The 17,158-nt window shown below is 39.7% G+C and overlaps 1 protein-coding gene across 1 annotated transcript; it reads left to right on the top strand.

Moving 5' to 3' along the window:
* Positions 1-482: 482 nt before the first annotated feature.
* Positions 483-14,858, top strand: GALR1 (galanin receptor 1). Its single transcript, XM_032991328.2, has 3 exons — positions 483-1,315; positions 8,426-8,491; positions 11,962-14,858. Exons 1-3 carry the CDS (start codon positions 614-616, stop codon positions 12,277-12,279), a joined length of 1,086 nt encoding a protein of 361 aa, XP_032847219.1. The 5' UTR covers positions 483-613; the 3' UTR covers positions 12,280-14,858.
* The last annotated feature ends 2,300 nt before the right edge of the window (positions 14,859-17,158 follow it).

The raw sequence follows: 17,158 nt of genomic DNA on the forward strand, positions 1-17,158 counted from the left end.
CGGGACCGGTCATCTCCGCTCCGCTCCGCGTTCCGGCTGCCGCTCTCGGGGCAGCCCCGCGGAGGCAACTGGAAGCTAAACCAGAGGGGGGGGCGGAAAAAAAAAAAAAAAAAAAAAAAAAAGGAGGGGGGAGGGAAGGGAGTAAAAAAAAAAGGGGGAAATCCCCACCCCCTCCTTTCCCCAAGGAGACATCCCCGGAGAGCTCAGCCTCCCGGAGCACCAGGCGGCGGCTGGCGCGGGGAAGCGCGGAGAAGCGCGGAGGCTCCGCCGCTCCGCGGGGCGGGCCTGGGCGCAGCGCGGGGTTGCGCGGGCGCGGCCGGAGCGCCTCCCCCCGGCGGCGGGGGCTCCAGGCCCCGCGGCCAGCCGGGCGCGGAGCGCGGTGCTTGGCCGGGGCTGCCGCGCCGCCTCCGCGCCCCGAGGCGCAGGCTGCGCCCCCGCGGGCGGTGCGGAGGGGCATCCCTCCTCCCTCCCTCCCTCCGCCCGCCCTCCCCGCCGCCGCCCGGCGCTGGGGGGGGGGGGGAGGCCGCCCCTGGCTCACCGCGATCCGCGGTGCCGGGAAGCGGCGGCTCCGCTTTTAGCCCGCGGAAACTTTCGCCGGCGCGTAAAGGGAAGGATGGAAGCGGGGGAGCCCGCGGCGTCGCCCCTCAACCGGTCCCGGGCTGGGGCAGAGCCACCCCGCGGGGGGTTCAACCTCTCCGGGCTGCCGGAGGCGGAGGGGAAGCCCCTCTTCGGCATCGGCATCGAGAACTTCATCACTTTGATCGTCTTCGGCTTGATCTTCACCATGGGGGTGCTGGGCAACTCGCTGGTCATCACGGTGCTGGCGAGGAGCAAGCCAGGCAAGCGCCGCAGCACCACCAACATCTTCATCCTCAACCTGAGCATCGCCGACCTGGCCTACCTGCTCTTCTGCATCCCCTTCCAGTCCACAGTCTACGTGCTCCCCACCTGGGTGCTGGGCGCCTTCATCTGCAAGTTCATCCACTACTTCTTCACCGTCTCCATGCTGGTGAGCATCTTCACGCTCTCGGCCATGTCCGTGGACCGCTACGTGGCCATCGTGCACTCCCGACGCTCCTCGGCCTTGCGCGTTTCCCGCAACGCGCTGCTGGGCGTGGGGCTCATCTGGGCGCTCTCCTTCGCCATGGCCTCGCCCGTGGCTCACCACCAGCGCCTCTTCCACCGCGAGGCCAGCAACCAGACCTTCTGCTGGGAGCACTGGCCCAACCCACGCCACAAGAAGGTCTACGTGGTTTGCACGTTCGTCTTTGGCTATCTGCTCCCGCTGCTGCTCATCTCCTTCTGCTACGCCAAGGTGGGGCGAAACGGGTTGTGGTGAAGGGTATGGAAAAGGGATGGGGGGGGGGGACACAACTGTGGCGGGTGTCCGTGAGCTGTGGGGCCATCTCTGGGCACGTGGAGGGACACGGCACTGTTGGGGGGCAACGGGGCAGGGGTGAGTTTGTGGCTCAGAGGGAGAGGGCAGATTTTATAGCTGAGGGATGACTGAGGTGGACACGTGTGTGTTTGTGTGTGTGTGTGTGTGGCACAGACAGGTCAGGACAGGGATTGCATGGGGTGGGGGGTGTGTTCTGGCAATTACTGGGGTCCCTCTACCAGGTTTCCTTGTTGTAAAGTGGTAAGAAGCCCCAGTGCTCTGCTGCTTTCTCTGTCAACACAACTCTCCTGTTTTCCTGCAGTGCTGGATGAGGAGTTCTAACTCAAATAAAGTGCATCAAAGCAACAAGTTGTTCAGGCTTCAGACGAATATTTGCAGTTCTTTAAAATGCAGTGCACTTAGAAAAGACACAGATCCACGAGTTTGCTCTGACCCAGTTAACACGTTAAGAGCAAAAGGTGCATCATGCTGCCTGGTCCCTGTGAGCCCTGGCTTGCCCCAGTTGAAGGGGATGGGAGATTTACCTCTGACTTCAACAAGGGCGGGTGGTGCTAGGGAGCGGTGCGTGAGAACCTGGGCAGGAAAAAGCAGTAAGTAAGGGTGCGGGAATATGGGTATTGAAGGACTTTTCTGCTCAGGCAAACTGTTACATTTTTCTGTGAATATTAATTGTAGGCTTCAGTGCAGGGCCCACTGCTTGTTGCTGGACAGGGTCTGGAGCATTGGCTGCTGAGTTCGGCAGAGATCCTCCTGCTTCTGTGCCAGCAACCTTCAGTAGCAAGATTTCTCCTTAGGCATTCGAGAGAATAGGTCTGCTCTTGCAAAGAAGGACTGCATAAAAGTTGAGAAGTCAGTTTGTTAATTGGCAAGTTCAATAGGTGTAATTAAAGTAATCTGAACAAATAATATTATGTTCTGTTCAGTTTTATATGTATTACATCAGCTTAATTGTGGTGCGCAAATTAAGGGTAGAATGTCATCCAATTCTGCTGAAAGCAAGTTATGCAGAACTCAAAGGACAACATTTCTAATCAATGTTTGTAATGAAACAAATCCAACCTGGCAAATGGAGAGTAAATACATGTTTGAATGCATAAATTGAATTTTCTTTTCCCTGGGTGAATATATGGGTATTGTATCTACAGTGGTGAATGTGTCTGATCTGTGAGAGGAATGAAACTTGCTGTAGCCATAGATCATCAGAGTTTTAAGGAAATATTACATATTTCAGGGACAACATTATAGAATGTGTGCAGAGGGAGCTTTTCAGCTCTTAAGAGTTGTTATGTTTTTCAAAGCCAAAGCATCTTCAGTTTCAGCATAAAGTACTAGCCTTCAGAGTCTAGTTATATGACAGAAGACTGAAAACAAGTCTTTCAAAATTACAACAGTTCTGCATAGTATAGGGGGGGCAAAAAGGACATAGTCTGAAACAAAATATAAGCATAATAAATATAACACACAATGTTGTTACAAAACACCGTTACAGAAATAAGTAAGTCTGTAGTCTGTCAATATTAGTATGAATATATAGTTAAAACAAACAAACAAAAAAGACAACAAACCAAACACACACACACACAAAAAAAACCCAACCAACAACAACAAAGCAACCCTATGTAAAATACATGACCAGAGCAACTTCATAAAGTCAAGGCCACTCAAAGATACAACTAAAATCTTGTGCTTAAATTATTGTCAGGCTAGGATATCACCCTTGCTTGGTGAAGTGTTTTGAGCCTGTATGTATGATACTGCTTGCCATGGAGTCAGGCTGGAAGATCCAACCTGAAGAAATGAGTTTTAAGAGATACCTAAGAGATACCTGGTATTCCCATCAGTGTCAATGAAGCTGAAAAATGCCGTGACTTGTACAAGGCTATTGGAGGTATTTGTACCCTGCAGTGTAAAGGCTCATTTCTGCCCTCATTAGAAGCCACTGGAAAATCTCCAACTGCAGCATTTTGGCACGTGGGGCAGGTTGAAGGAGAAATTAAGGATGATAGTAGTTGAAGATCAGCACTGAAGTTTTAAATTTAACAAAGCTGTTGCTACTCTCACAGGTCTCAAGCAAAGTGGTCACTGAGAGCTTTTATTGATGTCAGTAGATCATCATGAAGTACAAGTATTTTGATTTCTGAATGCACACAGGGTTAGAGGATCATTACTGTGTAATAGTCTCACAAGTATTATAAAAATAAATGCATTAGTTTCTTATGGACTTTGCTGGTTTTCATGAATGGTGGATCAGCTATATAACACAATCTTCTGATACAGTAGATTAAGACAAAGGAGATTCATTTATCTATTTTAATATATTGATTTTTCTAGACTCCTTTAAGGCAGTTCTGTTGCTTTTATAAGCAAATTGCAAATGAACTTTCAGTTTTGAGAGTCTCATTTTTTAGGCACTCTAATAGGGAGCCGAGTTCTTTCTCTCTCTCACTCTCTCTTAAATTGTGTTAGGAGAGATTTGTATTTTTCTCAGTGGATAGCAATACTGTTACAACCTGCAGAAGTGATGAAATTGTGCTAGGTATTTGGAAACAGAGTCCTCCCAGAAAATCAGAACTGGAAATCTCACGTGATGTGCACTTAAGGCAGGGATTTATGAGATCGTGCTCTGTGTCCTGTATGTACAGCTACCCATTTCCTCTCTCCCACAAAGAACTTGGTTCAGTTTCAACCAAATATGATAGAGGAGTGAAAATAACAGAAGGAATGATACTTCCCTAGTTTTGTGAAAACAGGAGTCAATGAAGAAGGTGGTGAGTCTACGTCATGCTCTCTCCTTTAAGGAGGGTCAGTTTGCACTCAGCTGTTAAACATCAGACAAGCCATAGGGGAAAGAGGTCTTACGTAGCACCTACTCGTGGAGGAGACACATGTTTTTGGGAACACACAGTCAAGAAATCACAAATCCCTAAGAAACCAGCTTTTGTTGGCTCACAGAACTACTCTTGAACAGATCTTATTCCTCCAGCCAGAGGAGCAGTGATTACGTAGCTATTAGTTGAGTTACAGCTCTGCATACTTTTAGACAGCCGGTATTCTTATTTTTTTTTTTTTTATTGCTTCTCATATTACTTGCTGTATTTTTTTAATATTGACTTTTTGTATGTGTTTTGTAACACTCCTACAGCGTTTGCTCGCTAATGTGTTCTTAAAGAGCAAAGTGATAAATGATTCCCAGTGAACTTCCAACAATTGACATCTGCCAGGGTTGTGCAATGTGACAACTGATTTTGGGTGCCTCTGCTTTTGAGTACCAAATTATGAGGATTCAGTCTTTAAAAGTCAGACATCCTTCAATCAAACCTTTAGGCTGGACACCTAAAATCTAACAAACTTTTCCTTTTATAGATGTACAATGTTAAAAGCTTTTTTTAAAAAAAATTATTTCCTCCCTTAAGAATTTTTCCATTATTATCTATCATTCTGAACATTCTGAATTCATGGAAGTCATGTATGATTTATAGACTTGGTTTAAGTAAGCTGTAAAAAGTAGGAGCTTCAACATGAAATATAAGCTTATAGGGTTCTTGACTTAGGATGTTATAACTTAAATTTTGCTTAGCAGTGAGGGAAAGCTTTATTAAATGACACTGAAAAGAAAAAATAAAAGGTGTGACACATTAGTGACAGACTATTAAACAAAAGGATGAAGGATCTGTTTTGACAATAGAAGTAGCAGCATTACTTTAAAAAATAGATTGCAGGCAGTGGCACTTGAATTTAAATCATGTTCATACTATAAAATATGGTTCAGCATGTAATCCTTGTATTATTGTTCTGCTAAACAAGCAGTTCATTCTTATCAAATAATGATCTTGGACAGGCTTCCTTGCTGTGTGATTTTCAATGGCTGATAATGAAGGTGTAGTCAGTGGAATGTTTATATACAGCCAGACAGTGGAGACTTCAAACTTTTACAGTGTTTGGTAGACCTACGTTAATTCACACAGATAGTTTAAACTATTTTTTTCTCTCTCCCTTTTTGGAAAAAATCCCTTCTCAACTTGAATTGGTAATAGTCCCTCAAACTGTCTTGAATGTTGTTCCTGAAACAACTTGGGGAGGGGTGAGGGAGGGGAAAAGAAAATGGATTGTCTGTAGGCAAACCCCAGGGCCTCCCAAATGCAATCATTGGTAGTTGGGGTACTACAGTCTGTACCGGACTGGAATTTCTTATATTTCTATGATCCTACAAATATTCTTACACCCTCTTTCAGAACAGCATCATTTTCTTCCCACAGCACCCCACTCTCATCTCCAGAAAGCAGGAAAGCTATTCCTTCCCAGAGAGACAGATAAGATCTCTGATCAACAGGTACATGAAAGCTGGAGTTAGAAGAGCTTCATGTAAAGAGTTCATTTTTCCACAGAGCTGAATTTTTTAAAAATGTAACACCTTATGAGAACACGTTGTGACCTAATTTTTGGTAAGGTGGGTATTTCATTCCATGAGTTAGAAATGTATGTGCAAATGTATTAGTGGATATTTTGAAAGAATTTAGAGAAATAATCTGAGACAAATTAAGAGACACATATAGAATTATTATTCATTCAAGTGAGGTGACAGTGGCTGTTACAGGAGCAATTGGTTATTCATTGGCTCAGAGAAGAGATAATTTGAACAGAGAAGTGAGGAGAGATGTCTTTGATTTGCCTTGCAGTGTTTGTGCATAAACATGGCTCTTAATATCCTTCTACAGCATTCTGTGGAGGTCTGAGTGCTGTTCCACTGCTGTTAATAGGTAATTAAATTCTGTCTATTTCTCTTGCTGCTGGTTTGCATACCATCTGGTACACTGCCACGTAGAGCCAGCATGTTTTCACTGCAGACTTATTTTACGAAATATGTGTATAATATGAAAGAGGGATAGTTGAGAAGGATTCATTAGAAGGCTGCAATCTAAATCTTCAACAAACCCCTCCACAACCTTCTCCCTTCCAATATCCAATTTAACAGTTTTGTGTACTGCACCTTTCTTTGGACTGGAGAGAGATGCAATGCAAAAATCTGTGCTGAAAGTTTCAGAACAAAAGAAAAAAAAATATCATCATTTTAAAAGAAGATTTTGCAGTTCTGATTTCTGGGAAGAGTTTATCTGACTTTAGTTTTGGGCTGTGAGAGGAAAATCACAGTACCGTACAGTCTCTGGGTGGCAGGTGATGGGATTTGCAAAGGTCCAGTAGAAACAGTCCATCATTGTAAGTTATGTGAAGGGGGCACCATAGGTGAAGCAGCAGTGATGGGAAGTGAATTTCACTGTATTTCTCTCATGCTCTTTTTTTTTTTTTTTTTTTTTTTTTACCCATGGACTAAGCAATTCAGCTGTTTTGTACATGGTGACAGCCATTGAATAATGTGTGAGCCAGAGAGTCACCTTCTTGGTCCTCTACTGGACCCCAAGGGCTCTTTTATCCTTTCCTTCTGGTCTGCTTCATCCTGGAGAAGAAAGAAGGGCTGAAGCCAAAACAGGACCTTCTCAGAGAAAACCCATTTATTTTTCTCCTGCCTTTCCTGAGCTCAGGTTAGCCCTGGCAGCAGCCTGGCTAGTGTTTCAGAGTAGGGAGTGCATGCAGGGCTGAGCCTTTCACGCACAAAAATGTTAGTGCACAGATAAGCACAAATGAACTGCACTTCTAATGTTAAATGGTTGCAAGAAAATTTTATTTTTATTGGAGGGGTTTTGTGATCCACTGGTAGCTAAGAGTAGACATCTAAAAAGTGGAATCCACCAGTGAGCTACGGTTGTTCACAAACACCATCTTACTTCTTTTAATTCATTATGCATGTTTCTAAGACTCAAATGCCAGAGTGGGATCAAGTCTATAGGTCAACTTGTCTGGTGTCTGTCCTGGTAGTGGTTAGCCATGCATCCCAAAGAAAACAGAGAAAACGTCCCCATATGATGTAAGAGAATTTGAACTTACACCCTTTTCCCCATCTCAAGAAGTCTCCTTATAAGCCTTAAAATTTAGTGTTATATTCCTTAAAAAAAATCTTTTAATGCTGGATGATCTTACCTATTAAATTATTCTTGGTTCATCTTAGAGCTATGTAAAGTGCAACCTACCATCAGCAGCAGCATCATCGTCATCATCTAACTGAGCTATACACTCTGACACTCTCTCTAAAAAATTCCTCTTACTGTATTTTAATTAAACCCTGGAGTTTAATTAAGCATCTCCTCTTTGTAATTCTGCATGGTTTACAACCTGTTAAACACATTCAGCTGAAGAGCATATTCCCTGCTCCTCATGCCTGCAAATCATGCCATATGAATGTGTTAGATTCAGTTAATAACGACTGCAGATAAAGCAGGGCATGTACCTCTATGCATCCACTGTTCAAAATTTCATATGTAAATCAGTACGTTAAAATTTGGACTCTGCTTTTGGATGATGAGCCTTTTTGAGACGTATTTTAAAAAATTACTTGTGAAAGGTACATGACAAGTATCATCAAATTGTTGATAAAGGTCGTGCCTCATGTGAGATACATTTTAGTATGAATTATTTTTGAAAGCCTAAGCTTCTTTTGAAGATCAGATAGCACCAACATCCTGATTATATTAACCAACATCCATCTGAAGAAAGCATATTATGCAGGTGACTCAGAAAAGCTCTGACTCAAAACATACACTCTTTATGTTACATGCAGTAAAGGTCATTCTAAATTAACAAGCATTGACATTTTTATGGAAGAAGAATAATTGCTAATTCTAGGTGCATGATAGGTTTCCATTTATTGCCTTGTTCATTTCTAATATGTATTTTTTATATAATACATCTGAATTTTTATATAAGAAATCAATTGTGGTCTGCTTCATATTTGTTGATTCACAGAAATGCAGATATGTAATTCCTTTGGATTTTATGCTGTGCACTTTTGAAAGGTGTAAATTGGATCAGCAGTGTTTGTAAGCGACTCATGAAGTACTGGAGAGCATACCCTAAAATATATGAGTTTGAATTCTAGAAAATGGTGAAACACAAGATGCAAATTAATCTTTTCAGGTTCTTAATCATCTGCATAAGAAGTTGAGAAACATGTCAAGGAAGTCAGAAGCGTCCAAGAAAAAGGTAGATTGCTTTCATTACCATTATCTACTTGTTTATATTTTTGTTCTATGGCTAAGCTAATTTGGTATTATATTGCTTGTTCCCAAAGATGTAATGGAGAGAAGGAGTTGAAATGAAGTATTTAATGACGTATTTAGTGTCTCTCTGAACTTAGCAGGGTTGGAATCTTTTCTGATCCAAATTTTCCATCGCAGTGCGTCAAGCCACTACTTGAGATCCCCGTATTTTGAACTTCATAGCATCTGAAATTTAGACCTGGAGATACAACCTGTCTTTAATAATTTTTTTTTTTTTGTTGTTGTCTCACTGGTATTTTTCTCTAACTTGTAGATCTTTTATTGATTTATTTATTTTTTAACTAGCTGAATTTCCTAAAGTTTTATGAAGAATTCCTAGGTTATATAGTACAACTTTAAAATTAGATTTATTGTTCTTCCTGATATGAGTCTAATAAGAGACTTTTAATTATTCTGCAATTCTTCGATTGATTTTCCCCAAAACATTTTTTTCTCTTATCTTCAAGACTTAAGTTACAAACTGGTTATAAGTAGAATTGTGAAAGGTCTTTAAAGCAGAATATGAACTTTGCAATTTAGAGCAATATTTGAAAGATGTGTTTATATATTGAATTTGTCAGTTAATATAATATGGTTCTGATTTTTGAGCTTATTTGACCACAGTAATCATTTGACTAACTTCTCAGTTTATGAGTGTGGAGTCAGATAAACCCCTCAGGCTATAGTTCTTCATTTGATCTGATCACTATTACCATATGGGCATGCAGACTGTCTGTAATGTAAATGAGATATACATGGGCTCAACAGGGAATAAGTAATCTATTATTTATGCATTCTCAATTTTTTGAAAAATATCCTACTCAATAGATTTAAATTCCTAGAATTAAAACCATTATGGCCCTGATTCCGTAAAATACTTAACATATATACTTTTGATCTTAGTGTCATCAAGGCCAAAGATGTAGTTTTCAAAGGTGTTCTCTACATTTCCATCTCTACACTTATGTAAATTATTCTCAAACTGGAAGTATCTGTGCATTTTCTCTAAACATTAATGCTTAAAAATTGCAAGTAAAAATCAGATCTGGCTAGGAACTAGCTTTCACAGCTGCAGGGAAGAGCATTACAGATATGCCCAAGACTGTTTGGATGTATCGGGGTTCAGTAACCAAAGACCAAAAAAAAAAAGGCAGCCCAAAACTTTTTTTGCCTTAGAAAATAAGTTTCTGATCCCAAGGCTTAACTCATGTCTTTCAAAGCAACTCTATTTTCACTACTGTGCTGTCTCTTTCTGGTTACTGTATCTTCTTTTCCTCCTACTGTGTTGTTAAGAATGCATTTCAGGCTTAATTATACATTTCAGGCTTATTTATACATAAAGAAGAAATTCTTTACTAAGGAAGAAATTCTTCCCTGTGCGGGTGGTGAGACCCTGGCAGAGGTTGCCCAGAGCAGCTGTGGCTGCCCCCTCCCTGGAAGGGTTCAAGGCCAGGTTGGACGGGGCTGGGAGCCCCCTGGGCTGGGGGAAGGGGGCCCTGCCCGGGGCAGGGGGGGTGGAACTAGAGGATCTTTAAGGTGCTTTCCAATCCAAACCATTCTATGATTTCTGGCTTCATTCAAACCTTTATGAAAATTTCAGTAGTAGAATCTTAAAATTAATTTGCTATATGAGTGGAAAAAAGTTAATTAAAGATGTGAATGTGCCTAAATGCTATTTTTCATGCTTTTTAGTAACAAAGCATCAATGCTAACATCATGTATTTCAGGTGGTTTTTATTTGCTAATGAGAAACCCTAAGCAAGCTCCAGTTAGGTAAACAAGAGCAGCCCTTTAGTGTTACCTTGCCTGCAAGGCATAGTGATGATTTTGGAAAGGTAAGCTCTGAAGTTAGTCTTAGGAGGAATGACGGAATAAAACAGATGTTGTGAGGTTTCCTAATGCAAAATTACTTATTATTCAGATAAGAAATACCTTAAGTAAAATAGTTACAAGAGACATATGGTTAACCTCTGCTTTCAAATGTTTCTCTACAGCCTATCGAAAGTCAGTGATTTTCTTGGTGTAATTTTAGAATTTTGAACAAACTGAAGTAGTATGCCTCTTTTGAAGTAATTGTGCATATGGATTCCAGACAATCTGTTTTCAGATGGAATATTGAAGGAAACAGAGAAAAAAAGTGCTCTTAATTTATACTTTCTTGTTAGCACATATTCTCCTGATGAGACCTGAAAGAGAAAATATTTGTGTGGCGGTTCGTTAGTGGCAACTGACTTAAACTCCGTAAGGCTAAGTAGAGGAACCGCTTGTGAAAACAGATGAATCCTTGAGACTAAACAAATTATATTTACTACAGATATAATGTCCTTTGGTTTCTGTTTTGAGATTTTGCTACCCAACAAGAGTATCTGTCATAAGTTATGTTGGCCTCCTGTTGCCACAGAAATCAATCTTTTATTTCCATAAGTTTCTATAAGTTAAGTCGTGTTGTGATTAGGTGGGTCAGTCTGAATTATTACTGAGCATTAATCAACCCAAGAAGTATAGGCCAAGTTCAGTAAATTAGCAAAAAGTTTAGATATTCAGTTTAGCAGAAAGCTAAAGAAAACATTGACAGGCAAACCACACTGTGCCCTGGCAGAATACCTTCAGTACCTGAAAGGTGTGTTCTGGCTGATACTGTAGCTGGATGGATGGATCTAATGAACTTGATGGCCCTTCCCCTCATAAATAACACAGGTGGAGTCAGGGGACTGCACTGAGGATATTTTGTGTTCCATTTTCTGACTTGAGTGTTTGGTGGTGAGCTTTAATTTCCAGATTTCTTTTGACAGTGTGCAGTCACTAGAAATTTCAAGCTCCTTACTTTTATCTTTTTTGCCCTAGTTATATCCCAGAATATTGTTGTATAACTCACTCTGTGGAAATTTTATGTTTAAAGGAGAGACTTTAGAAAAAGCCCCTGCTCCTTTTGTAGACACTTGAGCAAAGTGTTCATCTGATTCCTCTAAGCTCTTCCACTAGCTGCCTTCATGTATAATAGATCTCTTGAAATTTTGGTCAGAAATCCTTGTGCACCATACTAAAATACAGATCATTAGGTCTGAATGAGATTTCCCAAAGACCCATGTTATTATTATTTTACATCAGGCTTAGGTCCACCTCAGAAAAGGTTAGGTTTTTGTGTAGGGAATCAGGAACATCATTCTTTACCTTTGAAGAAAGGTATACATTTGCCTTTTACTGTGTCATTTTCAAGGCAAAGGTTCTCCTTGCAGTAGTTCTTTATGCAAAATAAAACCCATATAGGTAATGGAGGAAAATCTGTAATAAATATTCTAAGGGTGTTCTCTCTCAGTATACCTTTTTTCCCCCCAAATAATGGTTTTGAAGCAGGTCTAAAGCTGATTCTTTACATGCTCATCAGACATCTGTGTTTTCCTTTCCCTGTCTCAGACAGCACAGACTGTGTTGGTGGTGGTAGTGGTTTTTGGCATCTCCTGGCTGCCGCATCATGTGATTCACCTCTGGGCTGAATTTGGAGTTTTCCCACTGACTCAAGCCTCCTTTCTCTTCAGAGTAACTGCACACTGCCTGGCTTACAGCAATTCTTCTGTGAACCCAATTATATATGCTTTTCTCTCTGAAAATTTTAGGAAGGCCTACAAACAAGTCTTCAAATGCCAAATAGGTAACGAGTCACCTCTGAATGATGCTAAGGAAAATAAAAGTCGGATAGATACACCACCGTCTACCAACTGTACACACGTGTGAACTGTGAAAAGTCCTCTATGTCAGCTCTTCATTTGTGTGAACTAAACACGTAGAAAACAAAGCACAATGAGCTTTATCCTGGGTTTATCTCAATAAAGCTAATTGGTATTTATTCTACTGATGTTGCATTTGTAGCAAAAGATTGTGAAACTGGTATGAAAGAAAACTGGGCTGATCCTCTGCATCTTATATAACTTTGACAAATGAAGCTCTTGGACCTTTAACAGATGCTTGAGAAAAAAAAGGTTGGAGATGATATGTTTGTATTCTTACTCACTAAGCATACCATGTGTAAACATTGAAATATACAAGGAGGATATGTTGATATGGACAAGGAACTTTCTGACATCTTACTCCATCAAAGTGAAAAGATGGCTAAATTTTCTGTCTTACAGATAATAAATACCATAGCCCTAGGATTTCAGAGAGAAAAACTTCTGTTTTCTCTTCAGATTGTTTTGACAATGCCTTTTCTCTTTTTAAAGGAAAGATGGGCTCTGATTCTGAGTTTAAATAACCCGTGTACAACTTGAGGCCATTGCATTAGAGAGGAAATGCTAATTTCATCTGTTTAGCTGTCTTTTTAATGTAACATACTGAGTAATGATGGACTTTTTTCCACTTCATATGCCTGCCTTAATGTATACACAGAACTTTTGTGTACGCTATATAAGGTTTTGTTTATGGCCTGTATGTAGTTGTACCAAAATGAGGATTTGTGTCTAGTTGAGGGAAGCTTTTCTTCATATGTTGCATGTGTGTGTGTATGTTTTCTTAACTTTGTAGACTTTGAGATGGAGATACAATTTTAAATGTGTAATATATGCATATGTTCCATAAAGCAACTCTGGGCAATACTTAAGCATTTAAAAACAACATTCCCTGAAAAGCTGTAGGAGGGGCTTGATACCATGTAGCTCTAAATTGGAAGAATTCAGAAGGATGCATTTAAATCGATACAAAGTATATAAGTTAAATTGTCCAATTCTGAAAATTCTTATATAAAATGAGTAGTTTCATCAATTTTAGAAAAGTACTTAATATGTCTTTAAATGGTAAACCACTAAAGAAATAGCAGAAAGGCACTCAGTCCTTTGAGAACATCATTGTTAGCTCTGGTAAGATATGCTTTTAACTTTTTTATTATTGACCCATAGACTCATAAAGTAAATTAAGTTGAAGGAACCTCTGGACATCCTCTCAAGGCAGGGCTACCCTCAGAGCTGGATCGCTTCCTTGTCTAGGAGAGTTTTTAAAATTTCTAAGGATGGCAATTCAACAATTTTCTTGGGGCAACCTGTGCCAGTGCCTAATAACCCTCACTAAATTATATTTTCTTATCCCTAGTTGGGATTTCCCCTGATGTAGCTCATGACCATTGCCTTCTGTCTTTTATCTGTGTACTTTTCTTCTCTCTAACTAACACGTAATTTAAGATGGCAATTAAATTTTCCCCCATCCTTCTTTTCTGAAACAATGCATCACTCTCAGTCTCTCTTCATCTGTTGTGCCCCAGCTCCGTGGCTGGATTACTGGCCTTCCTCCAGTGTAACTTTCCCTCTTGTGAACTGGGGTGCTAAAAACTGAACAATGTGTTCCAGTTGTGGCCTCACGAGCACTGAGTAGACTAATGGCTTCCCTTGACTTGTTGGCTGATTCTTGCTAATACAGCCCAGTATTACAGTAATTTATTGCTGCAAGGGTACACTGCTGACTCATATTTAATTTATGCTTTACAAGCACTCTCGTGTTCTTTTCTGCAGAATTGCCTTGCGTCCCTGTGCAAGTTTCAGCATCTTGCTTTTGGCTTTGTTGAACTTCATATATTTGATAGCTGTTACTTCCATTTTTCCAGCTTATCAAGGGCCCTCTGAGAGGTAGCCCTGCTCGCCAGCATATCCACCACTCCCCAGGGTTCGGTATCATGTGCAAACTTGCTGAGAAAGTCCTTCACCCTTGTCTGGGTCTCTGAAGATGCTAAATAGTGTTGGCCAGATGCTCTGTCAGATTCCTTTTTCTCCACAAACTTGCTTTAAAAAAAAAAAAAAAAATTCAGGGTAGTGGAACCGCATCAACTATGGAGAGTTAGCTTACATGAAAATGTCTACGTTTATGTGTTAGTATTGTCTGCCTGGAATCAGTAAAATAACACTGAAGACATGCTATTGCATGAATGGTGTTTGTGTCCATTATTTCATACGAAGAGACAGTTTTATGATATTGTTAGAAATGCAAAATACATGAAAAAAACCCCTCAGTTAGAGAAAAAGGGTTTATCCTTTTGGCAAACCATTTTCTGGGTTAGGACTGGGGTTAGGAAACACAGCCTAAAACAATGAGAACAATGTTGAAGTTCCTTTGAGTTTTCAGATCCTCATCCCCTACTAATCACTCAAATTATTACAGTACTATCAGACTTCAGCTGAATTTATAACATATTGGATGATTCTACAGCTTTGAAACTTTTTTTTTTCCTTTTGAAAGATTTCTTGTGATTTTATTACTTTGAATAAAAAAGTGCGATGTAAATATGTAATTATATAAAGTGAACATGTTGAGTTTAATGTTTCATCTGGAAAAGGCTTTTTTTTTTTTTTCTTAATTGTACATAATTTTAAATCCAGGTGCTTGATAATAATGGAGCTATATCTGAAGTTTTAAGAATGAGGGGGTGGGGAGAGACTGCAGTAACAACTAGTTAGAAAGGCCCCACCTGGTTCCTGGTGAGTATCAGTAAAATTTCCACTTCACTTATCAGAGAAACTTTAAGAAGCATCTGACACTCCAAGTCTCAATTTCTTGCCTAAAACACGCTTTTGTTGATTGATGTCTCTAGCGTGACTTTGACATACTCAGCTGTGACATGGAGACTGTGAATGTAAAAGCAGAGTTAATGTATGCTGTGAGCTGTGTCTAACCCTTGAGAAGCCGGACAGTTGGGCAGGAAGTTGTCATGCCACAAAAATGGCTAGTTTGGGCAGAAAATCAGGGAATGGGCACTAATGATCCCTTACAACTGACTGTCTACTTTCACATTCTGAGCTTGTTGGCAGGGATTATTTCTGGTCAAGGGCAAAGCAGAAGTTTCAACTTACTTACTTGCCTAATACGCTTTTTTACATCTTTTTAACCAGAAAGGTTAATTTCAGTGTACATGAAGTAAAAAAAAAAAAAAAAAAAAAAAAATTCTCTGACTAGGGCTGAATTTTCCACTCATAGAAAAATAAATAATCCTACTGAGTTCCACTCTATTGTGTGAATTTGAAAATGCTATTCTGTACAAAACAAAATAGGCAACAGGAATGATTACTTAAATTCCTCTCAAACTAAAACAAGAGATGTGTGTGTAATTAAGCAAATACTTTAAATTACATTTCTCATAAATGGAGAGAATTTGAGAACCTCAACAGAAACTGCTACTCACATATTTTTTAATAAATTCCCTAAATTTTTGTTTTATATATACTGCCAAAATGCTACGTCTTTGTGCTGCTTTGCAAGTGTCTCATGAATTTTAAAACGTACAATGCAGTTTCAATTTTGATGACAGAAGTAGTGTATCCCATCAGATCAAGTAGGAGGAGTTATTCAGTCCATCTTAAAAATGTGTCTTAGTGGAGAAACGTAGAAGTCTTTCCTTTTCATAGTTTTCTCTGCAGAGTGGATGAAAGACCCATGGAGAGGTAGCATCTCTTCAGCACCTCATGCTAAAATGAGAGGGTCTTCTTTCTTGCAAGCTCTGGAAAGTAGCTTAGCTCTATCCATCCTCTGAGGTTGTACTAAGACACTGGAGCAGATTGCTAGCCAATTTTGCATTTTTTTATGTTAGATTTTCTGGGGTTTACCACTTTTGCCTTAAAAAAAGATGCAGAAATCTCATTAAAACACTGCACCAGTGGAACTTTGAAATTGTAAAGACTGATGTTTAAAGAGCTCAAGGAGTTATTCCATCATGGTTCTTTGTGCCACGTTGGCCCTGCCTGCTTGTGGGTAGGGTTTTGAGGTGTGATATAAAAGATTGCAGCAGTACTCTTCTTCAACTAATAAAGCCTAAAATACATTTCCAAGATATGTGTGGACCGAGATGCACACTGTGCACTGCTATACATAAATCAGATTTGGGATTCATAGCCAAAATGGAAAAAAACAAAAAAATAGTAATTAATCAACATACAGTTCATGTGCAAACTGAAATGCAATGGGAAAAATGATGGGACTTGCTTGCCTATATGTTCCGATGGGCTAACTTCACAGGTAATTATATCATTTTGTATGTATAATTTTGAAGAAGGTAATCATTTTAATTGAAAGTGGAGTTAATGCTTGATGGCTGCTTCTAAGTGAGACATTAAACTACTCAGTTTTCAGTCAGAAATGTGTACTAAACATTTATGATATGTAATAATGTAAACATTCAGAACTTCCTAGAATTTTTCTCTCATATCAAAACATGTAGAATTTCCTAATATTTTTCATATGTGTAAGGTAGGTAACAAAATCATATGCTATAATAGATTATGAAGATATGAACAAACTGGTGAAATTATATGTAAAAAATTATTATGGCTGTATAAGGAGCAAACTTCAATTTTGTAATTGAGTGTTCCTGTCTGCAATCTTAGTATTCTTTCAGTATTTTGAATGATGAATTTAATTGGATCTTTGAGTATTTACAAATTCTTCTGAAGTCCTTTTCTAAATTCAAACACTGAAAAAAGCATATTTTGAAAACCATTTCTTTTTTGGCAAGACAGGACATTTTAATTACGTGTTTTAAGTTACGGTCGTTTAAGCTTTGTATTCACTTTTACTTCGTATGCATGCACCTCTTTCCTAAAACCTTAACTTTATTATCTTCATAATCAATTATATCTTCATT

The sequence above is a fragment of the Tyto alba genome, unplaced genomic scaffold, assembly GCF_018691265.1.
Source record: "Tyto alba isolate M040663 unplaced genomic scaffold, T.alba_DEE_v4.0 Super-Scaffold_27, whole genome shotgun sequence".
Taxonomy (NCBI): Eukaryota; Metazoa; Chordata; class Aves; order Strigiformes; family Tytonidae; genus Tyto; species Tyto alba.